At 38.3% G+C, this 27,941-nt stretch overlaps 1 protein-coding gene across 29 annotated transcripts in view; it reads right to left on the reverse strand.

Moving 5' to 3' along the window:
- The window catches only part of msi2b (musashi RNA-binding protein 2b), a 247,131-nt gene that overhangs the window by 47,621 nt on the left and 171,569 nt on the right, over positions 1-27,941 (reverse strand). For all 29 annotated transcript variants that reach the window (XM_015367411.2, XM_015367421.2, XM_015367403.2 and 26 more), the window contains 2 exons: positions 18,675-18,789; positions 12,747-12,821 (listed from right to left, as the gene is read on the reverse strand). In XM_015367411.2, coding sequence (XP_015222897.1) covers positions 12,747-12,821; positions 18,675-18,789 — 190 coding nt within the window. The remainder of the gene's footprint in view (positions 1-12,746; positions 12,822-18,674; positions 18,790-27,941) is intronic.

Consider the following 27,941-nt stretch of genomic DNA (forward strand, 5'->3'; position numbering starts at 1 on the left):
AAAATAGACTTATCACTTATCATTGCACTCACAAAGTTATTGCCAGGAAAATGACCATCTTTTTCGTTCGAGATGCATTAACGTTTTATTAAATACACACGACGTGGGTAAATTCAATATTCTTAACATCAACGAGTCTGATCAAAATGGGGCTGACAGGCTATGGGTACTGTATGTACGGCCATCACTGTAAGCAATACAAGCTGTGTATCCTCAACTCGTGCTCTGCACCAAGTGGCAGATACAGTCCTGTGGGATGCTGTGCAATTCCTCCCGTAAAGGCTGGACAGGCCTGTGCCTGTTCACTAGTCTCTGAGCCCTAGACACTATACGTCATCCGAGCTCACCCCACACATATTCAATGGGGCTCATTGGAGAACAGGAAAAATGTCACAATGACACCTTACGAGAAAGCTTTTGCTAGATGGCATTGGCACTACATCAAGACTTCAGCTTATTCAAAATCATTAGAAAAAACAAACTGAGCCCTAAACGGTAGAATGACCTCCAAAAACACATAAGAGATGCCCATATGACCTCAGCCTTTAAAGATTCAAGACCTATTTCTTTAGCCTATAGTATAATAGCTCATCTGATGTTCAGAGTGTGTTACATACTGATATTTACCTCCTTCACCTAGTCACTCTTACACGATTTTTCTATATTTATTATTCCCAATGTCTGGATCCAAGCATTGGATGCAGAGCACACAGTCCATCAGGACATATAATAGGCCCACGAAGGTAAATCCAGGAGCCAGGAAACCACAGCTATTTCACACATAATTCTGACAACAGACCCAGGGCAGCAGGAAGATTTGAGCGCAGCGATTGTCTGTGATTTATCAGAATTATTGTACCACAAAACATATTGCTTGGTGGTGGGGGGGCGACCATTGGGCCTGGGACCCCTGAAGTTTTATTTTACCTCATTGGGAGTTTGTATTTTCTACTGTGATCACTGTGCCTACCACTCCTGTATAATAGTCAACTGCTATATAATTAATTTTCGTTGTAGCAACATATTGCAAAAAAGTATGTTTTACTTTTTTGCTTTTCATCAGGCTTGACATTCAACAGGTTAAATCACCTCATAAGCTGTACCCAGTCAAATCTCCTGCTAATGAGATGACTTAGTTATTACGCAACAAAGTCACCTAAGTGTATTACAGTCAGTCATACACTATATGATCAAGAAGACAAAATGATTCCAAAAACATGTAATCTGTATGTTTTATTTTTCCAAGAACATTCATGCATTAATAGTGTGATATGTTACTTTTGATGCTCATTATATTATTACTGTTGTAGCAACCCTCAATCACTGGAAGTGAAAAGATAAAATCAAGCAATTCATTTTGTGAGTAAATGTTAACTCTTCATCCACATATCCCTGCATCTTAATAAACAGCTGTCATCATTACTGCAGAGAAAATGCCCTTTCCTGCAGCAGCTGAGCACAATCCCTTGTTTTCACACAGTGTCTTTCCTTCCCCTGGTAATAACAAAGAGCTTTCGTACTTACTGACTGGCAAAGTTCTTGAAAAAGATGAACTTTTAAGGATTAGATGAGTTAATTAGCAGATCTCTGTGGCTCATTGTTTTGTATTCGCATCATAAGAAGCTGCCCAAGAGAGGTGCTGCAGCATTAAAATCAATTTCATGGCGCTTTATTACTGAAGAGATAAAGCCAATATTTAGCTTTCAATTTTTTGCAATTATATCACCCTTCTCGCCACATCAATAGTTTTGCTTTATGACTCCTAACAAGCCGTCTGAGAGGACAAGGGCACATCTGTCTCCAGATGGAGTGCCTGAAGGTTTGTCCTCACCACTCTGCTCACAGAGGAAACAAGCTCATTCCTCTGCTCTGGCAAAGAAGAAAAATGCAATAAAAGCTTGGTGTACACTGTAGAGTTTTTGGTTATTTTTCTGATCTTGTCTTCCTTTAAAGGTAGGCAAATTACTTGATATTAAATATTCCTTGGAATTCTACACAGATGTTCTGAGATTCTCATGGTTTCACAATGATCTGTAAATTTTAGATTCTTACATGTTTCTTGCAGAAAATTGCAATTCAAAATATTTTGCTTGTGTTAATCAGATCGCACATTTTAATTGTCGCTACTAAAAAACAAACAAATATGATTTTAAATGTGGGCTTGACCATTAAACTTTAAAGCTATATCATACAGATAAGAACAGGCCATAGTGATAAAAAGGTTTTAGCATCCTTCCTGGGGAGATCAGTGAGAAACCTGCTTCTCTTTTGCATGCAACAAACAAAAATGTGCAGCCAGTCTGTGTTATGCATCATGCAGACGTTCTCAAGCTGGAGGGGTCATTGTGAGACACAGAGCATGCTCTTGAAGCTCTCTCTTCATGCATCTGCCACAAGCCTATTTATAGCATTGACCCCTACAGCTGGAATGCACGGTCATCCTTGCTCTGTTTCTCTCTGCCCTGGCTCCCCCTGGTCGCCCCGCTCTCCCTTTCTCTGTCACGGCACACAAAACCCCGATGGGTGAAAACTTTCATCAAGTTAAACTCAGCAGTGTTGCACACATGACTGGTCTGTACACTACAGTCAGCTCACTTGTATCATAAGTAGAATACCAAAAACTACATGAATGTCATTTTTCTTAAACTTGGTTGAAAGAAAGTTTAAAGCTTGCCAAATTCGAGATGCAAATATGCTACATTGATGCCCACTGTCTACGTGCAGTATATTTCTCATGCAGAAATGTTTTTTGATGTTGCTTTTCTACATAACCAACTTCTTTCCTTCCTAACGCAAACTGCCTAAAAGAAGGCAGGTTTCCAATGTTTGGAGTGCTTAAAGGAAAAAGGTACGCTTTTAGCAGCACTTTAATTCTCTGTTGCACAGAATTAGATAAAAGAAAAGCTAACAGCAAACAAATTGAACTTAAGGTTCTTTTCTGATTTGTAGACTGATGTTAATCTTGCATGGGACAAATTGAAAAATCTGTGCTGTGAATTCCTTCCAGGACACAAGGGCTGTGAGGGAGATCTGCATGTCTCAGGATGAGTCAGTGATTTGTTATTTACTGAACTAAGAAATGTGTTAACACCTTAGTTGTGATATCCATTATGAACTGTCTATAAATGAGCTATTACTATGTTATCAATGATTTTAAAAAGAGCTATAATATTATTGCACAGAATATGGCACATTCCATGGTCAGGATTACTAACATTTCATTAATCCACAGTAGAGGCTGGTTATCACATTTATGTTAGGTATTTATACTTTATAAATATTAAATTTATTTTTACATAGCGCCTTTCACAACAAGGTTGCCCCAAGGCACTAAACAAAGCACTGTGACAGTACATGACATTACAATACAGGAAGAGAAAAACCCAGAAGACAACGGTGGAGAGGAACCAAAAACTCCTCTGTAAGGAGAAAAAAAACCTCTAGGGGTCCAAGATCAACTGACTGCCCAACCCCTCTGGGCATGCTAACATTATACGTTTCTAAAAAATGTGGACATATGTCATTCATAAAACATTTTAAATGCTATTTGCAACCCCTGATCTAAAAGGCTACCCTAAATGTCTGTGCCTGTAACTAAAGGAGCTAAGTCCTTTTAGAAACCCAGTCATTTTACTTTTGGTATTATGGAGACCATTCATACACTACACGTCCTCAATATCACTTGAGAAGGCAATGTGAGCACAGAAGGCCTCTGCTGAGCTCCAGTTTAACAGGGAGGTTAAGTGACAAGTTTGAAGAGACTGTCATTCTACTGCAAGAAACAGCTATCAGTCAGGTGTAATGTAGCAGCAGGCAATAAAGCAATGGTTGGGAGAGACAGGTGTGATTGTCAGTGATTATGATCATCATAGCTTAGCCAGAAAGAACTCCTAAAAACACTCTTCAGAAGAAAATGTGCTGTTATGCTTTTACTTGAAAAAAATGTTATGCATTTGTTTCATTCTACACTCCTGTGCTTGTAGACTGATACTTTTCTCAGCAGAGTACCTGGTTAAACTTGGCCATTTTTATACCTCTCAGTACCTCTAGGCACAATTTGCACACCAACGAGATCAGTACTGTCTGCCCCTGTAGTTTTCCTTACCATGCCCTGTACTGGAAGGCTACCAAGCTTTCGATTATACAGTATATGCCAGCTCTCTGCAATGAATAATAAAGTGACTGCCTAACAGTGCCCTGTTTAAAAAGATGAGACCAGCCAGGGCACTGCCTGTTATACTGCCAGCAACAGCAACATGAATCATATGGTACAATACCTAACCCACCCACCATTTTTCTACTCTCTCTGGTGATTAATAAAGAGAAATCATGGTTCAATAATTCAAATCAACTTTATTCAAGAAAGAAAAATTACTCTGCACAGAGGCTTTAAACAGCAGAACCCATATCAAAACGGCTAGGTATAAACAGGCAGATGAAGGATGGAGACAAGAACTCAGGACCCTATGATTCATTTGGATGGAGCTCATTCATGATACCAAAAAAGCCTCGAAAGAGAGTAACGTGAGTGTAAACTGAATAACTAAAATACAAAAAACCTTCAATGCTGCAGTTCTCTGTTCCCTTTAAACACATTAGAAAGGAGAAAAAACAACAAATAAACAGTACATCTCCATAGCTACCTTTTCATCTGCAGACTGACAAGTGCCTCAATATTGTTGTGCTTCAGCGGAAAACCCTTGTCTTTTGTTGGTTTCAAAAGGCCTTTCTGCAGAGCTATCAAAGTGTAGGCAACAATAACACGAAATGTAGACGAGCGATCAGAGAGAACTCTGTATTCATTCCGTACACTGAAGTGCTTCTATCTGAGCTATCTCATCTCTTTATACTTTAATTAAATTTTAATATGTCACAGCTTATTAAATAAAAAAAATAAAGCATCAGTGGCTGTCCAGGCATTTGCAATATAAATGGAACAGAAGGTGTTAAAAGAGGTGGAGGAGTGGGACAAATGAAACATTAATTCGGTACACTGCCCTTCTTAACAGCAGATTGGAGATTTTGATTTGAAAAAAAAACCACAAGAGCAGGCGTCACAGTTCTGACTGTACGTGTTTCATACATCATTTAACATAATGGCTTAAGAAGACAGCAGGCGGATTTACAGAATTCAAACGGCATGTTTCTCCTAACTTGTCTATTAATAGTTTTCGTCTCAAGAGGAGAGTAAGTAGATGCCGCAGCTCAGCAGTCATGGGGAGGGCACGTGGGGTTATTTGCTGTTCGGCATTAATGAACTAGATCTGATTGTAGAATGTAAAAAAGACAGCCCTTGTATTTCAGCAATTGTCAAACCCCAGGGTTCACAGAATGACAACAAACTTGAGTTGAGTGGGAAAAATGAGGTACACATATGGATACATGACAATACGCACAATATTTGTCTTTTAAAGACCAGACATCTTACATTAAATACATAACACAAAACTGCCACCTGCCCAATTTCTTCTGCAGGGTACAGTTTCTCTACAGTCTTTAGGTTATGTTAAAATCCTCTATAAGCCTAAGTAGCTAAAAGGGTCAGAGCTGATCCGCATTTACTGTACATCCCTGTACAGTACAAGTATACTTACAAAACTCCCATGTCCCTGGATGGGATGCTACTGTAGTTCTATGAAAGCTAAGCACCAGATGAACTGCAGTGCAAACGACTGAAGCAACCTATTCAAGGACACATCAGCTGAGTCAACAATGCAGATTGAAAACTACAGTCATAACCACTACTCCATATTTGTACTGCCTTGAACTTAAAAATAGGAGTAATATACCCTAACACATCCCTGGTTCAGACTGATATCAACAAGTATTTACAAGGTGGCTCTCAAATGCATATACACCCAAATGAAAGCAAATATTCTTTGAACAAATCTGCAAAATCAAAGAGCACAGAGAGACATCAGACTGCACCTACTTAAAAGCAATTTAATAGCACCAGGCTTGTTACTGAGCACAGTGATTAATTAAACCTGGCCACCTAGGCCCTCTCATTAACATTGAAGTAAACAGCCTTAATTTGTTATACATTTAAATATGTTTGTGGAAAAAAAAATCTTTTGTGAAACTCTGAAATGGTATTGCAGACTAAAACAAAACAAAGCCTGGTACCAGGACTGCTGTTATTGGTTCTGCTTTATATATACATTGATTTATATATGCTATTTCACAAATGTAACTTTTTAAAATTATTAATTAATAAATCATTAATATATAGGGATTTACAATAAATATAATTAGAGCAATAATGCAATGTCTCCACCAGGTGGGGCAAAACAGCACTACAGTAAAATAACAGTATAATTAGAAGTATAGTAATGTTACAAGGAGAGTTAGCAGCACAGGTTAAGAATGAGTAGTGTTTGACTTTTTCAGTGTTATTTGACAACAGCGGACTTCCCATTAAAAAGCAATTAACAGTCTCTGCATTTCCAATACATTCCAGTTTAGACCTCTGGGTATAGGATTTTCTTAATTATTTAAAATATTGTAGATGTAATTACTATAACCTCCACAATTCTCCAATCTATTGAAAAGAACATTGTCAGGGTGTATTATAGCACAACTGGCAAAAATAATTATGAAGCTGTATAGTAATAAGATGCAGAACTGAAATGCAAGCTAAGTGGGTGATCACTGTCATCTGTAAACTGTGATTTAGAGATTGATGAGACCCAACAAGTGGCTAAGATTTAAAAAATCTCGGATTGCAATATTTCTCCTGTAGCAGATTTTTTTTTAAAAGAAACAAAATCAAACGTAGTTTTAAAGTGGCATCACGTGATAAATATTGAAAACGCAGAATGTTAAGATTAAGAAATGCATCCTGTGAATGAGACCTACAACTAAGAGACATGAAAATTACATAGGATGCATAGACACCGAATCTACAAAATCACAGGCTGTCATTGGGATAGGAGCAAAATTGCACTAGCGCTTACTGTGACATTATTGCCCCAAGTGAGGGCTGATGAGCTGTGGTATGTTGAGCATTACCAAGCTTAAAAGAACATGAAAGCCCTGTTAAACTCAGTCTCATCTGCTGTCTGGCTCATTGATCTTCCCTGCAGCATTATTTCCATGAGGCACTTCATTTTATTTTTCTCCTATTTTGCTCATGTGGTAAAATTCAGGCTGTATAGGCTATTACAGTGATCACCTCCATCACTGAAGTAAAAAAAACAGCTCTGTAATGATAGTGATTCTTAAATGTACTATGACATTCCACTTAAGTGCTGCTTTCTCAATGTACAAAATTATGATGCACATAAATAACATTTCAAATACGTAGTGGAGATTAATATACAGTGGTCACAAAAGCTGATCTTCCGCATGTGAATTCATAAAACAGTCTGTGTGAAAACTGTATCACCATAGTTCATCTGCTGCAGGCTCTCCACTCTGAAAAGCAATGCTGAGCATCACAGAAAACAAAATGATGTCATTTTAAGTGAAGGATGTTGATCCACATAAGACTGGAACTTTTCAGGAGTATTGATTTCATACTGAGCTTAGATACCTCTTAGTCGGGTCATGGCACTACAAGCTGATAGTTAACCAATGTGATTAAAATCAGAATTAAAAGAGAAAATATCCCGTGAAACAAGCTGAAAGAGACAAGAATGTAGATGTGCAGAATGTGCAGAAACATAGAGGCTTGCTCCCCTTTGTGACCATACACACTTACAGGCATGGATCATCTATGTAAACACATACATATAAATAGGTACAAAAACATGAAACCCTTTTAGGTCTGCAGACATTGAAATCATTTGCCTCCTAACGCCTACTCGCTTAATAAGCTAGCATTTCAATTAAAGGTAATTTAATGCTCAAGTACAGGATGAGGTGGCACAGCTGCTGAAGTGCTTGTCTCTTTCACTTATAGGACACTAGCTTATATTCGAGTTCAATTACACTGAGTCCTCCCTAAAAAAGACCAATCAAGGGCATTCATAAGCACCATACATTGCCAAGGGCATGTTTGCTACAGACAGGAATGTTTTAAGCAGCTGCGATAGTTGAGAGGCCTTCATTAATTTGCAATACCTGAAATATTCCAGGAGAATTCACCTTTTCATATCAGCTTACAGAACATTATACTGTAAGCGGACCTCCTGTGTATACCTGACCACCTGGCTAATCTGCAGAAGGAATTAAACGAGATAAAGATGATGCAGGAACGTCTTGTTTGGATTTCCAGATTCGATTCAATTTTAACTGTGAGTACTGTATGGGTGCAGTTGGAGATGTTGCTGTTGTAGAACCATAGGAAATTTCACTTTGATTGACTGAAAAAATAACTTCCCTCTCCCCATTTCAAATGGAAGTTACAAGAAAAACAAAGAAATAAAACCCTGATAGTGTGAGCATGTTCTGGATGTTTACTTTTTACTGAGAAAAAGACAAGTAAGGAAGTCCTTGCTGGTTTTAAAAATCCTTTTCTTATGAAGGGTTTTAGAGATTTCCCATTTGGATAAGACACTATTGAAAGAAGGAAAGCAGAAGATGTATTCCTTTTTAAAATAAAGAGCAGATTTCAGGATTTTTCCCCATTTTTTGTTGTTGTTGTTTTAATTTCCTGGAGTTATAGCGAGTTATTCAAACAGAAGCTCTCCCGCCTGGTTTAGCTTTGACAGTGATCCGTTTGCATAACTGATTGGGCCTTAATCAAAAGTGAAACATCAATTTTCAATGTCTGGCCACCTAGAAAGAATCAACTAATGGAGAAGTGAAGTTTTAAGCGCTCATTTATTATAGACAAATACTGAAGTGATTTAAAAGAAGTATGACCTTCCTTGACTTCTCGTTACAAATACATAAATTCTGGCTTTCATCAAATAGAGCTTCTTAGAACACACAATATGGCTTGTTTTAGGTGTAAAAAAAGTTATTGAAATTATTAGACAATATAAACTGAGCACCTTAAAGATCATTATTATATTTGTTATTATATTTCACTATGGTGTTTTCTAAAAAAGGTATAGCTTGCCTTGCTGAGATTCAAAATAGCTCTTACAGATATCCTTGACATGACACTCTCAACAAACAACAGGAACATATTCTGTTAGTGACTAGAGTGGATTTGTATAACATTTCCAAACCCTTTTACCTCAGTCACAGCTGGTGACTTGCAGTCTTTTAGCTCAGTGTACATTTTGCAAGAGACTGCAATATTGTCTGATAATGCTACCCAAAACTCAGTGCAAACTGTATTTAGCTGAATTCAGTCCTAAGAGACAGCATGTGCCAAATCACACAGGACTGTTGTCAGGAAAGAAAGGAAAAAAAAACAACAACTCTTCTTGGCTTTTGGGATTCAACTTCAGCAACATATCCCCTTGTGGGTCATTCTGCTTGTTTATGGGACTCACAGAGGTGTTTTTCTCTGATATACTGCTATTGAAGTGTCAATTTCTGTCACATAAAAATGATGGAAAGCAATGTACTACGCCCATATATCTCTGTGGCAAGTGCCAGGACAAAATGTGGAGATAGTGAATTGCAGCCAACTCCTGTCAAGACCTGCTTATCAGCTTCAAGGTTTGTTGACCACATTAGACATAGACATTAACATGGGAACATAAAAACAACAGTGAAAACTGGCCCTGCAGCTTGGGTTTTCTGTTCCATTTGCAACTGTTTGCTGTAGCTAATCCATGATTGTTGAAGTGTTCTTCAGTGGCAGTGTCTTTTAAGTGAATGAACCACTGGTTGGATCAATGTATGCTAACACAAATGAAATGGAACTGCTGGAATCGCCTGCCCCCTACTTCGGCTCATCAACCCCTGCAGTATATCCTAATGTCATCTAGGCTCCCGACCTCCACAAATAAGCACCCCCTGACATCAAGCTTCAGCAGAGGTGGTTAACAGCAGGTAAAAAAATGCATAATTCCTTTTCCAAAAAACCTTCTAAAAATTCTTTATGTACTGTGGGAATATTGTTTCAGATGCCCCAATTTCTGTTTTTTTATGGACTTTGTTGTTCAAATACATAAAAAATGGCGACGTGGCTTACAAATGGTGGGTCCAATCCTTGGTTTCATTGAAAACAGACATGAGACGAAAACAGACAAAGCTTTTCCTTGAAGGAATGCAGCACACTGGAGTCAAAGTCGTGACCTGGCAAACTACTGGAAGCATTAACAATACTCTGTGCAAACAAGCTTTTTCCTTACATCTGTATTGCATCTTGACTAGTCCTACAACACTGTGGGACTGGACAGTGAAAAATCGACATCGCAACATGTCTTTTCAACTTCACAGGGAAAAGATAAAAACATCTAAAAATGGGTAACCACATATACACAAATGCAAACACACATCTACACCCCGTCACATAAATACAAAAACCAGAAACACAAGGACTTGACAATACTCTTAAGAATTGTACGGTATATACAGATACGTAGCCTACACACACTGACAGCATCCCTGTGTTACTCCACACACACACAAACTGATTTTTGTCTTCTTTTTTTAACTCCCATATGTGGATTATAGAAAGTACTTCACAAAAATTAGCTCAACTCTTTTCACCAAAGTCAATTTTTAACCTACCAAGCAACAGAGATTATGATAAATCCCTGGAAGCTACAAGAACTCAGAAAATGCTTTTTCACCTTACATGTACTACACCAAGGTCATTGACAATATCTGAGATTCGCCGAGAAAAAGAATACATTGTGAGCTATGCTGGAGAAGATAATTTTACAGGGAAAGCCAAGGGATTAACGGAGAGTGAAAAGTTAACTCTCTACAATCATACGCTCGCTTCAGTTCATTGCTAGACCACTCTTCCCTTTCCACTTGGTTAGGAGCCAGGATACGGGAGGTGATGAGAATCCAAAACGTAACACTGTATCCCAAACACTGTCAGGTTCCTTAATTTAAACAACCCAATCAAGTCAGAAAACATCAGTTTGTAATCTACCCTAACTGTATGATTTCAGACTACTGGCAGAGAGGTGCAATTAACTGGAGACATTCATCAGTGATGTCATGCATGGTATTTGTTTGTGAGAGTACATAAACATAACTATGTAAATCTGTGAGAATTACTCCTTATTCTTCCCATTCACCTTGCAGGAAACAGGGACATTGCCCCATGTATATGTAAAGTAAAGAGATGTTTTAAGACACACTCTTGTTTTTGACTTACCATTGACCATTTAATGATCATTAGAAATTCTTACAAGAAGCCTTTTCCTTAAAAAAATAACTTTTTTAGGAGTCTGTTTGGCCTGAGTGTCTCTCTATTATACACCTGTGACACCGTTTATATGACGAAGGGCTAGACAGCATTTATCCTGCAAATATGAACATTGAATGTTGAATTCACAGATAGAATAAGCCCAAAGTGATGTTTAATCCCCTTTACTGGGCTTAGTCACACCACTCACTTCTCAAATGGCTGCCAATTTATGCTTCTTCATTCTATTTTTTCTTGCTTTTTTAAGTCCACAGTCAGTAATATTCCATCTCGGCTTGAGGTCTGTTTATAATTGTGAAATGTGTACAATACAATTTGCATTTTCGTTTGCATTAAAATGCTAAGTGCACTGGAAATAGTTCTGACATTAAAACAACAATACAGTATACTGTACTTCTGCGCAACCTCCTTCATAGATGAAGTGAATAGATTCACAATGCTAATAAAATGTGTCAGAGTTGAGATTTTGACAGACATTTCACCTGAGCTAATTGGGAACTTTTGTTTCATGTTTATTTTGTTCAGACTGCATCAATGCGTTAAAATAAAGAAACCTTTATTCTTCTGTTTCATTACCATTTGTGTGATACATTTATATGGCTCACATATCAATCTTGCAAGGATTCTACCCACACATGAACACAACACTTACTGTACAAGGTAAATTATTGTCAGATTACATTTCCAACTATTTTTTAAAAAATACTGCAAAAAATAATTTATTGTTACTGCATGTCATACATTAAAGACTGTTATGCCTTATCTGCAAGATAACTGAAGCCTTACAGAGTTAACACAGATTGCATTTAAGGTGCTTAAATATAGCATGAAATAAACAGCATGCCTCAGTAATGTCCTATCAGTCTGAACATCTTTCTTGCTACAATTGTGCATGGCTGTGGGAGCAACTGCATACAGAAGACTGCCAACACAATCATAGTCAAAATTTTAAAGTAACACAATAGTAGCCAAATAACAACACTGTATATTTTCAAATTTTTGTTTGAACTTTTTATATCACTTTTAAAGTGATTTGCATACCTTGTTTGCGTTGGTGTTAGAAGGCTAAAAAACCTCATCCTAACACCACACAGGGTAAAATCCCAAAAATACTCGAGGAAAATTTCCCTCTAAACAAACTGTTACATAAATTGTTCCACTGTGCCATTTTTATTTTTCAGAAATTATCAACTTTTGTGGAAATGTCTTGATTGTTGGCTCTATCTATATTTCTCAAGGTTCTCACACCTGCGATATCTGACTCCTTTTTTACCGTTTTTTACTGAACCAAAACAAATTCTTGCGATCGAACATCGAGAGCGAATGAGGGGCAGTTTTCCTTCACAAGCACAACTGTATTTCTCCCATGCATCCCCCGTCTGACTCCTTCCCAGCTGTCTCAGTAAAATATTCCCTTAGAGCTTCACGAAAACACCAAACACCCCAGGTCTACGCAAGGTCTGTACATTAACATGGTGAGGCAAAGAAACAGGCAGTTTAACAAAATGAAACTTACCAGGGAATTGATAGCTGTAGCTCGGGGCAAATCCAGTGTATCCACGACCATACGTTGCAACAATGTTTGGGTAACCTTGAGGACGAGACAGAAACAGGTTTGATTAATTTGAGCCCAGCTCCTGACAGTGACCAAGCCATGCTGGCAGGGACTACATTTAAAAATTAGCTACAGTTTCTGAAGACCTTGCTTTTCATTTGATATCAATCAGCATTACTGGTACAGCTGCACTGTAGTCACAGACCCACAGGCAGATATTTAGCTCTTGGTAAGAAAGTCGAACTTGTTAACCACTGCATTTAATTTGTGATCAGTAACTTTATTTATATTACGTAGTATTTCTGTGTTTGTGCATGTAGGATATATTACGACAATGAAAGGTGTTCTGAATTCCAACTCTGATGTAGAAAATAAATGGAACGTGTTGTTTGGGAATTCACTCACAATCTGTTTTGGTTGCTATCTTTGCTGATGCAGAAACTTTTAATGATGATGACTTCAGATCTTTGCCTCAAATTGTATCTTCTACTGTTTATTTTGTACCAAACATACTACTGTGCAGAATTCAGTGAAGCAGATCCTTTTCACACAGGAAAATGAACAGATACTGTACTACACACAACTTGTACAGCTGCCAGATTAAGAGAGGGCAGTGCACCTCTTATGTATGCGTTTAAATCATTTAGATCTATCAAAGGAAAATATTAAAGCATAAACTGCCCATCTTAAAAAAAAAACACTTATGAAGATCATATTTTAACCATACTTGAAATCTTTAAAAAAAACATTTATGAAGATATACTTGAACATATTCATTACTAGATTGACACAATAGTTTTAAGTTTTGTTTTCCACAATGAAGGTAAGATTTAGTGAAAGTGATACTGTTGGAAGCTAAATTAACCACTTAAATGATCACTCTCAGAGCTGCTTTGGTAGCGTATACCTGAAGTGGTTTGCCTTTGCTGTCACACTGCTTTCTAAACATGGGCCCAGAAGTTAATTATCTGGACAGGTTTCAAACAGCAGCAGGCAGTGAGCATATTGAGTGTGTGTATGGGTGTGTGTGTCCAGAGGCCTTTGAAGGTTCTGGCATGAAGTTTTAAAATAATAATTAAAAAAAGGGGAACGTAAGCATCATTGAAGCTGAAGCAAAATAAAATAAAATACATAGATCTTTCTCTTTTTTATGCATTAAGAACGCCCAAAAGCTGTAGTGTTCTTTTCAAAGGCTTTGAGCTTTATGATGTAGTGCAGCATGTCCACAGTGGCAGCTGTATTGTCTAATTACCACTTAACTAGTTGTTAGCCCCACAACCAAGCTTCATATAGAATAAACAACCTTTTAACATGAATAACATATAACATATACTGCATGGAGAAATCAAATTTTTGGAACAGAAAACAAAAAGTGCTGTTTTACACTTAAAAAGTAACCTTGCATAAGCCAAAATTGACTTCCTTGAAAAAACTTTCTTGCCTTTAAATGGTTTTGACCTTCATGCTCAATGTAATAAGAGTTTTTCATTCGTACTCTTATCCAGACATTTTGGTATTTCCTTTTCACTAGCATAACTGGTAAACCTAACACTTCATTACAGAAGATGTGATACAACTTTGAATTATTTCAGCACTCAGGCAAAAACTATTCCTGTAACAAAAATTGTAGCATTATGTTGTGTTTCATGCTCAAGCCAGTCCCATTACAAGTAGTTCTGCTCTTTTGGAAAACTATAAATAACGCCAGCATATTTTGAATCTATTTACGCATTTATGTTTTTTTAGAACTTTTATCATTGGATCATTCATGATTGACTGTGATACACTAGAGTGGCTTTGCAACTTAAACACTTAATTAGAGAGAGTTGACTGAACACAGGTGATGAGATGAGACAGGTGATGAATGTCAAGCCTGGTAAATGTTGAGAAAGAACAAACTAGGAATGATGTGTTTATCAAGAGAACAACTTCATACTATCAAGATGCAAAGAATCAAGGTTTTGTGCAGAACACCCTCGTGGACATCAGTGAGTATTGTGAGTATAAAGTGCTGAATGATAATGCTAATCGTTTTGTACAACAGAACAATCAATGGGGAAGTCCAGTGTGATAGTATGGGCAGTAGCGTATAGTCACCACAGAACTCTATTTGTAGTGATTGATGGCAACCCGGCTGCAAGGTACTAGATTCATCACATACTGGAACCCCATTTTCGTCCCATCCTGTAGGCTTATCCTAATGGGATTCCAGCAGGACAAAGCACAGCACCATACTGTTCATTTAACAATGCTGCAGCATCCTGTGGAAGCCACCATTCAAAAAAGATCTGGGGATATTGGGATCAGAGACCAGTGAACAGGCACATACATGCTTGTACAGGCTCTATGAGAGAAATGGGACAGGATCCAAGAAGATAGCATCTGCAACCTGGCGTAATGCACGAGTTGCAGATATACAGCCTGGTATTGCTTCCAGCAGTGGAGACACATGCTACTAGCCTGTCATTTTCATTGTAGACTCCCTGTTGATCAATCCTGTTGACGACAAATGTTAATCAGCATAATGAATTTACTTATGTCGTGTCTTTTCAATAAAGTGTCAGTTCATCTACAAAAAAGATTGTCATTTTCCTGATAACTTTATGAATTTGTTGCAGCTGTAAGAGATACATTTCCTTTGATGTTTAGTATACTTGGGAAATTAAACAGGGATAAAACGGAAAGATTCTGAACCTTCTATCCAGACAGTACTGTGGTGTTTTTGTAAAGGAAAAAACAAAAATGACATCTCACAGGGGCCTTCTGCTGATGCATATTAACAAAACTCCTACAGGCGGGGGTATGGGAATGGCTTCAGGTCGGTGCTCAGCTGGGGGACTGTACAGTTGCAACAGTGCTGCGATTCCAGCTTAAACTTGAAATGTTACTCCTGGTAATAAATGTCAAATCACAGTTTGCTACCCATGAGAAACTTCAATTTAATCCTTAAAAGCTGAAAAGCTGCCTTTTACTCCCAGATACAATGGTACTGCAGAGGTGTTTGGGTGGCAATATATTACTTAAACGAGACCCTGCTACTCAGTTTGTGAGCCTTGTGGAACGTGGGCCTCACTGAAAAATAGAAATGTTTATTTATGGGCCCCGGTAAATTTGGGCACTACTCAAGGGCTGCTGTATAAAGAAAGCACCAGAGTTTTCAAATGGAAATTGTTACATCGGGTGAAAATGGGTTTCCCCTCAAAGTCAGTAGTGACCAAACTGAACTGATGTCCTTTCATTGAACTCAATGCATTTTTAAGCAGCCACATATAATTTAAACTATGAATTTCAAAATCATTTTTGCAATAAATAGTTCTGCCTGTCTCATAAAATTTACTGTTATATATTTCAAAATTTTCAAAAACAAGTTTTTGCTTCACTGCACCCATTGGGAGGGGTGAAACTCCATAACTTTGTTGCCCCTCTTCCTTGACTAGTTACAGTGCATTGAGCAACATAACCCTTTGTACCTTTTTAGCAAGAAGAGTAAATGCCAGATTCTCATGCTAAATATACATGACATAGGGTTTTCCTTTGACATTTAAAGAGCTTACGATGAATGTACTTTGGTTCGGTACTATTGACAGTGGGGGATTAACACACTTCTATGCCAGCACCTCAGGGTACCATGGGACAACTATGGATCGTCAGCAGCATAAAGAACAGCATCCTGCCTGCAGCCCGGGGCCAGGAAGACATCAGTCACAGTATCACTGACTGCACACATTGCCACAGCCCAGCCACCCCCTCCTTCGCTGCACCAAACTCTAAATAAATACATGCTTCACACACATTATTATGGTAAATATGTCATGCATATAAATATCACATGCGTAACCTTGGGGCTTTTGGTCTCCAGAAATGTATGTACGAATGATATGGGTTAAGCAGATAAAATGGATTTAAAACTGACAGCTTTTCCTGAAGCAGTTGCTTCACTGTGTACTTTTATCCCAGCAGTTAACCAGGCAAGAACAAAATCTATTGGTACTTACACTTTTAATAGCAGAGCTAAGCATCTGGTCCAACCTGAAGTCCTACCATGATGAAGAGAGGGAAACCATGAGGCGCCAGTGCTGCTTCCTAGTCATGGTTTCTCCCAGTATTACTGTAAACAAAGTCTGTCATTTCATCTATGCTGCTTCCTCACTCTCTTATTTGTGTTATTAATATGCATGCTAATGCACCTATTTTATGGCTCAACAGTTCAGATTCACTTTAAAATCAATTATCCATCTGGTAAACCCATATTTCGCACAGACTTAAATGTGTATTAATTTCAGCAAACATACATGCGGCATAACACAATAAAGATAAATGGCCTGATTACGTGCAATAAACAATGGAAGAGAGAAGCGTTTTTAATGAGATTTGGCAAATAAGAAATCACAGTTCCTTAAATAATGAGTCTTGTTGATTTTTTATGCAAATTTTTAAAAGAAGATGTTTCGCTATCCTGCTTTTCCAATTTCATTTAGATAAGAGTGCCTCTAAATAACGATGCATTTAATATGCTAACCCTTAATCCACTCCAGTGACTCCTCAACTTTAAACTTCTCTGACTTTCATCATGGCTTTGATCCAGATATCTATTAATAAGATTATAACTATTCTGAAATCTAAATTTAGTCTCAATCACAACTGTTAGAATAAAACGCAATAATTAAAAAAACAAACTTATTCGTTTTAGGTTAGTGGTTTTGACCCGATGGGCTAAGCTGTTATAATTAGTTTGGGAGGTTAAGGGGGACTTGATAAAGATGAAATACACTAACGGGCAGACCCCTAAATGAAGCCAGTGATATCCATATCCCATTATTCAGCACACTTGAGGTCAGGCAGATGAAATCATAAATTTATAATATAACATTACTTCAATTTTCCTCTTCATTTAGCTCTGTAATGCATAGCTGTGCTCCGGTGAATTTAGGGCTGGGATTCGCGCAGTGGCAATGGGGCTGGCTGAATATCAATAGCATATTTCACGCAAGCCCTGCGAGGATGCTTCATCAAGCCAAATTACAGGCGGGACGACCTATCCTGCAGCTTCCATTAGCCGCCATTCGGATTCCGCACCCAGCATCAAACGATTTATTTGCTTCAGTTACTTTCAGCAGACGATCAATCTCAGAGTAATTATCTCTTGTCACTAAAGCAGAGACGAGGATCGGGGAAAAACACCCTCTGCGGCTGTGTGCCTGTCTTGTTCTTGTCAAATCTACAGAAAACTGCACTGTCAAAACAAGTTTAGCACCTCTGAGTGGAGCATGGAGATGGAGCCATGGTCCTGTGATCATGGCCTCTTCCGCTCCAGTGTCTTACTGCCAGAGGTGCAGAGCAGACATACAGTAAGCACTGCGAACCAGGTCTGGCTTTAAATGAATCACTGGCTTTAATGCCAGTGGAAGTGCACCAAACCAAACTGGCAGTGCACCAGTGGAGTTCCTTATTGCCCTGTTAGCAATATACAGGAAATGGTTCTTCCAGTAATCCTGGCTTACATGTTTAACTAAGGAAATGATAATTCACTCACCGTGAGCTGGTAGTCTTTTAAGAAAGTACCAAAGGTCTGAAAAACTTTAGTTTAGTGAACTTGGTGCCTTTGGCTCTGTAATTGAACTGTTGATACACTAATAAAGCTTGTTAACTGTTCTTCAAAACAAGTCCAGAACCCTTAACTTCAGAGATAATGCTAATGCCTACTTTGCAATTCACATCAAATGCTTTTTAACGTCATCAGGAAAGAAAATGAATTTTCATGAAAAAAAAAGAAACAAATACATAAATGGCCCAGCTAGTACAAGCACCTGCCACAGGAGTGACCCAGTGCTTGTCTTGTATTATACAGTATGTGTATGTGCGATGTGCTTGGCAGCCTTGCACACTTACTCAGCATGCCCATTCCCAGCATAAAGGCGTCCATGGTGTAGGGCAGCCCCCGGGCTCGACCCCTCGTGCCGGGCGGAAACATCACCTCCTTCGGCTGGGCCTTCTTACATTCTACCTGTGGGCAAAGCAAGGGAAACAGGACATAGGGATGAGCCGCAAACTAATGGTAACAACAATGATGGCCATTTCACATACAGTATACAGTACAGCACTTTCCAAAAAGCAAGATCCCAAAGAGCTTTAGAATTTGGAATTAGATACAAATCAATTTTATGTTCTGATAAATGGAAATATCACACAATAATATCAATAAAAATAATTATGATAATGGAATGCCCCCTTCCCAAATTAACCTCCTGTAAAATATGAGGGGTTCTCGCTTTTTATCACAGTTACTCCCTGTCACAACAATAAAGTTTTGCTTAAAGAACACTGTTCAAATCCATTCCCTTCCCCCAGCATTTCTATTTCCAGAAATTCTGCTTTAGCATTCCCAAATCTCTGTCTCAAAGGTCTTTTTCCATTATTGAGATCATCGTAATTCTCAGTGTCTGCTGTGAACTCAAATGGGTTTTGGCCTGTTAACATAGTGATATCTGATATAGTGTCATTAGTATTTTATCAGGTAAAACCATTTTTCTATAAGCTAAAGGAATGAATGGAAATATTAAACAGTATAATTCTCCAAAAAGTGGAAGTAATAGTATTGTTTTTTTAAATTCAATCTAAACTCCCGTTTCTCAAGATATTTTCATGCTTTTCGTTTGCTGAGGCACGCAGCTTCGAATCTTCAAGCAAAGGCCGTTAAATTCTCAGTTCCCATCTACTCCAGGCTTGTACCCATCAAGCCCATTTCCTCCTGCAGTTGTTTTCGCTGTGTGTGTCTCCAGCATTAGCTGTTGATTTCCCACTGCTTTGATTGACATATTAGACTCCCACACGATGTATATTTAAGCAGGACTCATAACAAGAGCCAGATCTGACTGAAGAAATACATACACACATCTAATACTGCACATATACATATTTAAAAAGCATGTATTTTATCACGAATGCCATTTAAACACAGTATGTATGTATTACACAGTACAGGTATATCGTGCTTGTGATTTCTGTAAGGCTCCTTGAAACTTTTAAGGGCACATGTATGTTTATTTTGCTTCTTCAAAGATTATTAGGATTGAAAAAGGTTGGAAGTCATAACCCAAAATGGCCAGAAAGAACTTTCTCTCCTTTCGTTCTTGGAAGATCCGAGCAATTTAAAAGAAACCTACAGTACAGAATTAACCTCTGCTTTACAACAATGTATGTATAGATGGCAAATACAGAATATATGCACCTTACAGACATGCAGTGTACACAACAACATACAGGCACACCTTCTCACACTTGACAAGAATCTCAACCAGCTCAAAGGAGTAGCTGTGGGATTCTACGTGTGTTAAGTGGAAAACAATTCTGACTGCGCGAGTCAGGCAGCAAGAAATAACATCCCACCCTGACAGGCTGACAGGAGGGTAGTCTTCATCTCTGTACGCAACAAGCCATCTCCTGCAGCATTATATGTAACGCACAGCTTCCCAGTGTTGCAAGCGCTTTATAAAATATACAGAAGTATTTCAAGAGCTGACAAAAACACCTTGTCTGTGTGTCTATCTAGCACTTTGTACACTGTGTCTGTTCACTAAGTTGCAGAATCTGTCTACCAGACCCCTTGCACCGAGAGGCGCCTGTCCATCTGTGCATCTGTCATCCTCATGTGTTTATACATAGCCTCCCTCAGGTTATAGCAGGATATGCTCTCGTGTCACTCTGTGGAAACCCAAGCTATATGCACATTAACCCTGGCACTTTAATTTTCAATGTAAAGCCACACAATCAAATATTACATAAAAATGGTGTAAGGTTTTAATTTTTAACCAAAAGATCACTTGTATCATAATAACTAAGGACTATTTTTTTTATTCATGAGCTAATGACCATTGAGAGCGAACAGTAATCCAGGGCGTCATTAGCAGGCCGTTAAGAGGTGCGACTCACATTATACATTATTACTTAAGTAATTACATGAATGGTGCAGATTTTCTGTTGATGAGGTCCTTCAGTTCTTAATGAAAATATGAAGGGGGATTGTTAATGGCCTGGGGGTGAGGGCTGTGCAGTCATCAGGGTAACAAGGAGAGGGGACGGGGGGGCTGTAAACAGTCTTTAAAGAGCTGGTTTCGTCACAATGCACAATTGGCTGTGGAGTCTCTGGCAGAGTGCTGCAGTACAGGGGAAGGCCCTATGGCCAAGACTGGCTCCAGCACTCTGGACATTCATATGCACTGAGAGCAGCAGCAAGACGATAGGCAATTCATGCCTCTCCTCCCCATGGCATAATAATTGGATTTGCAAAGCAGCCTGAAAAAGCATAATTACAAAAAGAAAAAAAAACCCGCTTTGAACTACTGCACTACTTGGCAATCCTTGAAAAAATCATGAAAAATATACATACAAGGAAAGCACTAAAATAAGCAATACATTGCATGTAGAATGAAAATGAAAGAAGACTCTGTTAAACCAGCATCATCAGAGGACACAGGAAGATCAGCTGCCAACTCTGATCTGACCCCACTCCAAAAGCCTACTCTGTTCACATCAGGTATAGTGCAGAAAGCACTATATGCATGCAGACCTTATTTAAATCTAAAAACTAACTTTGCCTCTGGGACCAAAAGCAACAGCCCTATTATTACCCTCTCGCCTCCCAGCAGCGGCGCTCCCTGTCTTGTCTGTGTCTGCTGTCTGGTAATGTGAAAGGGACACTGCTGTGTAGCCCTCGGCAGTGGCCATTCCCATGCAGGCAGCCACAGCCATGCCTTTCTCCTACAGGACGGTAATGAGAGCAGTCAAGGCAGGAGACGCAGATTAAACAGACTAATCACCACTTTTTTTAAACAGCTTTTGCTTCTGACCTTTCTGCTGCATCGCAGGTGCCACTGGTGTGTTTTTTTTGTATTGTTTCTGATGTTGAGTTTTTTCCCCAGGAAAGCAACAATTTTCAGTTTTCAATAATTTTCCAATTTAGGAAATGTGAGGTTAAATGCCTGAGACAGTGAGGCCGTGGGCAGCAGTGCCTTGTGATTACTACCTGCCTAATTGGAAGCAAATTACCCCATGTGTTTCAGACAGGTAGGAGCAAATGTCCCCATCAAATGTTCATGCAAGCCATAGTGCTAAACACTTGGAGAATTAACTAATATGAATGGATTTTCACAACCTTTTAACCCTTTTTCATGGTCTCATAAATGACCATTTCGGTAACTGTTTCCTATTCTGGAACATCTTTAGCAAAGGTTTTAAAAATAATCTCACTAATCTGCAGTGACTAGGTTAAGGTTAGCCTGAACCATGAATGAAAAGTGTGATGAACTTAGTTAAGACCTGTTAGCAGTCTTAAGTCTGCAATTCTATTTGAATGAAACTTAATTTATCACTATTAACTCAACTTCTTTGTAAATTCTGACGTGCGCCTTGGTCAGTTTCTTTCAACAGGCGCACACACACAACTCTTACACTGAATCTCCTCAATCTTTCTCATTCATCATTTAATTAACCCCTTAGTCTGGAATTCATTAATCACAGAGTATGGTTAATGAGGTGGTCGTTAAATGAGTACTGAAAATCAGTTACTGATTTTTGAAAAATCTGATCAAGCCATTTGCTCTTTCTCTCTTATAATGAACATCAATGAACAACTTTGTCCTTTTTATCTTCAAGCAGATGTTCAGCTTGTTGTCAGATAGTGCCACTGCCAGTGACAGTAAAGAAGACTGTGGATTCTTTTCATTCTGAGCCTGGATTTATTTTAAAATTGATTCCAGAATGCAAAAAATAAAAATGCAGAATGAGTCATTTTTGAATGCATGAATCAAACACCAGGGTACATGAAAGGCACTTAAACAAACAAAGTAACCCACAAATAGACAAATGTTCCACTGTTCAGCAGAGATTGTCACAATGACTGAGTTAATATTCCTTGCAGAACACACATATCAAAAGGCCTGTCTCGAAATCAGTGTTATTTTCAATCCCAGCAGAAAGACAGACCATTTATTAAGGTAGACAAGAGAAAATCTACAGAAAAAAGAAATCAGGTCTGACCGTCTGGAAATATACAGGAAGCAGATAGTGCCCCCTGGCTTAGAACAGCATGCATGAAACACAGGGGGTCTGTACTGATTGGCTCCACACTTATTGGTCCACAGGTTTCCAATCGAGCTGGAATATGGCAGGCAATGCCACCATCACACCCTGGAATCAGACCTGATTGCTTGACTGGCAAGGAGGATAAACCCAGTGTAGTATCATTAGTCATGTCTGGTCAGTTACACTGTGTTGCCATTTTTACAGCTACAGCTATAGAGGTTACTTGATCTGTGCAGAAATATTAGCCTCCCCCTTTCCCATTAAAAGAAAAAAAATATTGTTTGAAGTCTTTCCCCTCATTTTCTTTCCTTAATTTGTAATCTACTCTTTAGACTCTGCCTGTGACCACTGTTGTTGGACATATGGACTGATAACAGATTTGTTTCCTGTGTTATAGTCTTAAGACCATTGTCCTAACTAGTTGGGTGTTGGGGGTGAGGCTTCCCTGTTTGTGTCATTGTAGAAGAGGTCGGTGAGGTGGAATACGTTCTGTGGCTGCCTTGGCCAAAAGCCAATATAGACTACCTCTGTAAGTCTCTGGCAAAGATCTGCAACTCTGAACAGAATTATCACCAAAACACGAGAGTGCATCCTCACTTTAGAGCAGGAAAGGAGGAGAGTGTTAGTTTTTGTTATGTAGTCACTGAAATGTTATTCTAGAGTGCATGCAGCTCTGAAGAACAAAGTCATGGACAAGAGCCAGCAATGGACAACCTTTGCAGACCAAAAGATATGCAACCCCTTTCTTTTCAAAAGCATGATCAGAGGAACTGTGATTCATATTAAACTCCAGTTCAATACACATGCATACAATGTTTACATCTTCTGGTTGTCTTTTTTTTAAGCAGAATAACATCTTGCCACAAATTCCTCACTGTAAACAGCAACCTGTGGCATGAAAGTCAAGTTTTGTACAGTATTTTGAAAATAAAATGATAACATGTCATACATTTAATACACAACGTCACTCTCTGACAGTCTATGAAGACTGTCAGCCTGAACCCCACCATCACACTGTTCACAAGCACCCTCCAGGAAAATACTATGTGAAGCACCAGAGCATTCCATTATGAGAAATAACACCCAAACATAAATTTCACTGACATGTGAAAGGTCAGAAATGACAAAATGTTCTATCTTGTTTGCTGAGCTTCCTGGTGCAAAAACCACTGCTCTGCTACCCAAAGGCGCAGAACCCTCAACTTAACAGCAAAGCATAATTCATAGCAACTTGAATTAAATTACATCTGAGACTTGGGGCCCTGTACATTATTGATACACTTACAGCTATTTCGCCTATGACATAGAAATCTATATTCACCCACAAAAATGCTGTCAGAAGCTATTTATGCCTCCAAAACAGTACATCTATTTTACTGTACTGGAGCAAGTGCAGGAAACCAAATAAAAATCAAAATCAAATCTAAAGCATTTCATCATAACTCTGAGTTGGCTCTAGATTACACATGAACCTGTCTGCACTGTGAGTAATGCTGCTTATTCTCACTGTTGTATCTCTAAGCAGTTTATTACTTGCCTTTCTTTGAATGTTATTTCATCTACTGTTATGTAGCTATAAAACAAAGTTAGATATAGGGTATGCTGTAAATTCCAATACATTGTTTTGCAGTTTTAGGAAAGTCAATGTTTTTACTTTCTTAATACTGACATCTTAAACAAATAAGGAGCAATGCTTTGAAAATGATTGCTGTGATGCAAAGTTACAGCCCAAAGAAAAAGTGTAACAATATTTACAACACAGAACAATAACCTAAGAAAAAAAAAAACAAAGTATACTAAATGTATGATGAACATTATTAAAAACTACAGATTCTTACAATAACAAAACAAATTTTAAAACTCATGTAAATTAATCTGGTTAACATATCGTTTGCTCTTAGTGTGTCACCTAAATTCATGTTCTGTGCACACATGAGCAAAAAGAGCTTTGTTACTGAAAGTGCCTTTTGGAGTTAAAAAGCTTTGACTCAGGCACCTCACTCTCATGTCTGGGGTTTGTTTCATGCTCTCACTGACAGTAAATGTGCTGGTGCTTAAAAAAGGAAAATAAGAGTCAATTCCACAACCAAGAACTGCCACTTTTCTCTTCACAGCAGTAGATTATCTCAAAATGATATTGCAAGCCAGAGCCACAGCATGGAAAGGCAGAAATTAAATTGAACTGCTTGGGCTGTTGATGCAGACAACACTTATCATACATGCTAATGGACAGGGCACTTTCCAGGAGCTAACAGGGGCCCAGGTCAGCTGAGAGAGTCAAGTCTGCAAGGTAGCCTGGACAGGAGACACATTATTAACTCTTTCAAAGATCAGCCATAAGACCTTAATACAGTATATCTTGTGCTAATGCAGCAGGAAAAAAGCATTGTTATCATTAGTATTTTTTTAATTTTTGCAATGTACATTATTCTGTTTAAGGAACTGATGCAATTCCATTGTAGACTGCAATTTACCCTTAATACTAAAGCCTTGAAACCAAAGATGAAAAAGATCACTTACAAAAGACTACAAAATAAATATTTCCCTATAACTTCTGTTAATAACTATAATGTAGGATACCTGTATTCTTCCATGCTGTTACATTCTTAAATAACATTACGCTTGTTAAATTTCATTTATTTCATTTTTATTGTATTTAATTAGCAGACAGTCTGCAGAAAGCAAAGCAACTACTAATGCATTCGAAAATCTTGCCTGGCTCAAAACTCACTGAACTCTATTAAAAATTCAAAAACATGCTCAAGGTGATTAGGGGGCGCTAGATGTTTCAGATCTCTGTACAGTGTGCTGTGTGTAGACAGTGGTGGCCGATGAGGTTGTATCATCTGATAAATCTTAATTGTATCAAGTATGGCAGAACGAGCAAAAAAACAACAAAGGAAGATTCTTGTATTCATCTTGACCTGAACCAATCTTGATGTTGCAGCTACTGTGCTATTCTTTATGCACTCATACACCATAAACAAACAAGCAAATAAACAAAATGTAAAGTTTTTAGAATATTATAACATTCTCAGCATTAGACCAATACAGTAATTCTGTAAATAAAAAGCTTTGCAATTCATTTTAGAACACCTCAGTTCTCAGATGTGAAACTGCCAATTTTAATGGTTTCCTGACCAGACTAAAGGACAGTTACTTGTGCTGAGTCCCGATATCATCCTACACAAGTGTCCTTTAAGCTACTGTCAGTCCATACTGTTGTTGATCTAAAATGTTCTTATTGGAAACTTTATATAAACTGCAGAAAGTGGTGGAAATAAAAACGGTGAAATTAAGAGTGGAACATTTAACCATAACAAAGATAATACCACAAATCCAAACATTTGTTGTCACTCATCTTAATTTTACCAGATAATTCTTTAATGGTTGCAGTCACTATAAAGTGTCTCAGAAAGATTGTTTTTCAATCTATTTATATATTTCTATTTCATATTGCTGTACTCCTAAGACTTTTACTTTGGCAGCATCCATAAAAATCAATCTGAAGTATTAAAAGTACCGTCAGTAAGATTTAGTGATAAGAGTTAGTAATTGAGGTTGCTGATGAGTTGAACAAATTAACTATTACAGGGCTTGCAGCCATAAAATAAAAATAAGTCTACCTGCAAACTGTCTGAAAGCACAGTTTCTTGTTGACACTAACCACTGGGTGGCAGTATTTATTAGTTTGAGAGACAATTATAAAGAAGGTAAATAGAAGCACCTTAAAGTGGAGTTTATTGGCTGTGCTAATAATTAGGCAAGGTAATTAAATAATATTTAGAGAATATGTAAGATTACCAGAGTTAAATTAATTTACTTAATTAACATAACCATCAACAGAAAATCACTTTTTACAACTACCTTCCAATTTCTGATTTACTTCAAATTCCAAAGAGCTTGCAGAGCAGCAGCAGAAATTAGGTTAGAAATGTTAAAAAGCTAAGAAGGTACTCTTTCCTGGCTGTGAGAGCAAATACCCTGGCCTCTTTGGAGATGGCAGTCTTTCAAGATCAACATCCCTTTGTCTAAGAAGGTGAGCACACTGACTTCAGGGTCACTGCGTAGTAAACGGACACTGAACAGAACAAGAGAGAAGGACCTTGGTTTTAATGTGTTATCCAAAGGCCTCTGGACTAAAAACAAACAACATCAGAAGCACAGAGGGTTTTCCCAGAAGAGCTGCCTTTGTAAGAGTTCAAGATCTGCTCACTTCTTCCATCATGTCAACCATGCGCCTATAAATAACATCCTGAGTGGCAGGCCTGTTCTAAAATTAGTTGATGTAACTGAGTAAGTGCCACAGAGCCAGTCAACTGCAGGGATTTTGTGGTCGCATCAATACGTATTAAACCCCACTGAAAGCCACAGCACCGCTTCAATCTTCAAAGGATTATGCTGGACTTCCTATTGATGACATGCTAGAAGCACAGAAGTCTAGAGACCCAGGGGTCACTCTAGCTTAGTACACACCACTGCACTCTGCTGCCAGATGGATAAGGTGCTGGGAAGCCATTTAGCCCGATCCTTTTTTTTCTACAGATCACTCTGTCACACCCAACATGGCACTTTTATACAATACAACCAAACTTGGCCAACTCATGCCAAACCCAGTCACTGCTGTCGTTTTTCTTCCCCTTCACTTGAATGAAAATGGAAGGATTAGCGTCACTTATATCAGTGGTTCCTAGTCTTGGTGCTGCTGACCCACATACCTGTTGGTTTTTGTTCCAGCCAAGCCCTCAGTTACATAATCAAACCCCTCATTGACGTAGTCCGATTAATTTAAACTCTTTGCTCCCGGCTCTTGAGCACATTGGAGCTTTAACCGTTGTATTTTGTAAGTGAAATAAAATACCAAACTTGTGATGAGAAACAAAAAAATCAATATTCAACTGAAACATATTCGTTGATCAAGCAAGGCTTCAAATATCTAATGGAGGTGGAAAGGGATGAAAAACAGCAGGTGTGTGGGTCAGCAGAACCAGCATTTGGAACCACTGACATAAATCATGGGTAACTCATGCAACCAGCAGTCAAAGGGAGAAGGAACTCCTCTCAGGACATGCAACA

This window comes from Lepisosteus oculatus, chromosome 26, assembly GCF_040954835.1.
Source record: "Lepisosteus oculatus isolate fLepOcu1 chromosome 26, fLepOcu1.hap2, whole genome shotgun sequence".
NCBI lineage: Eukaryota > Metazoa > Chordata > Actinopteri > Semionotiformes > Lepisosteidae > Lepisosteus > Lepisosteus oculatus.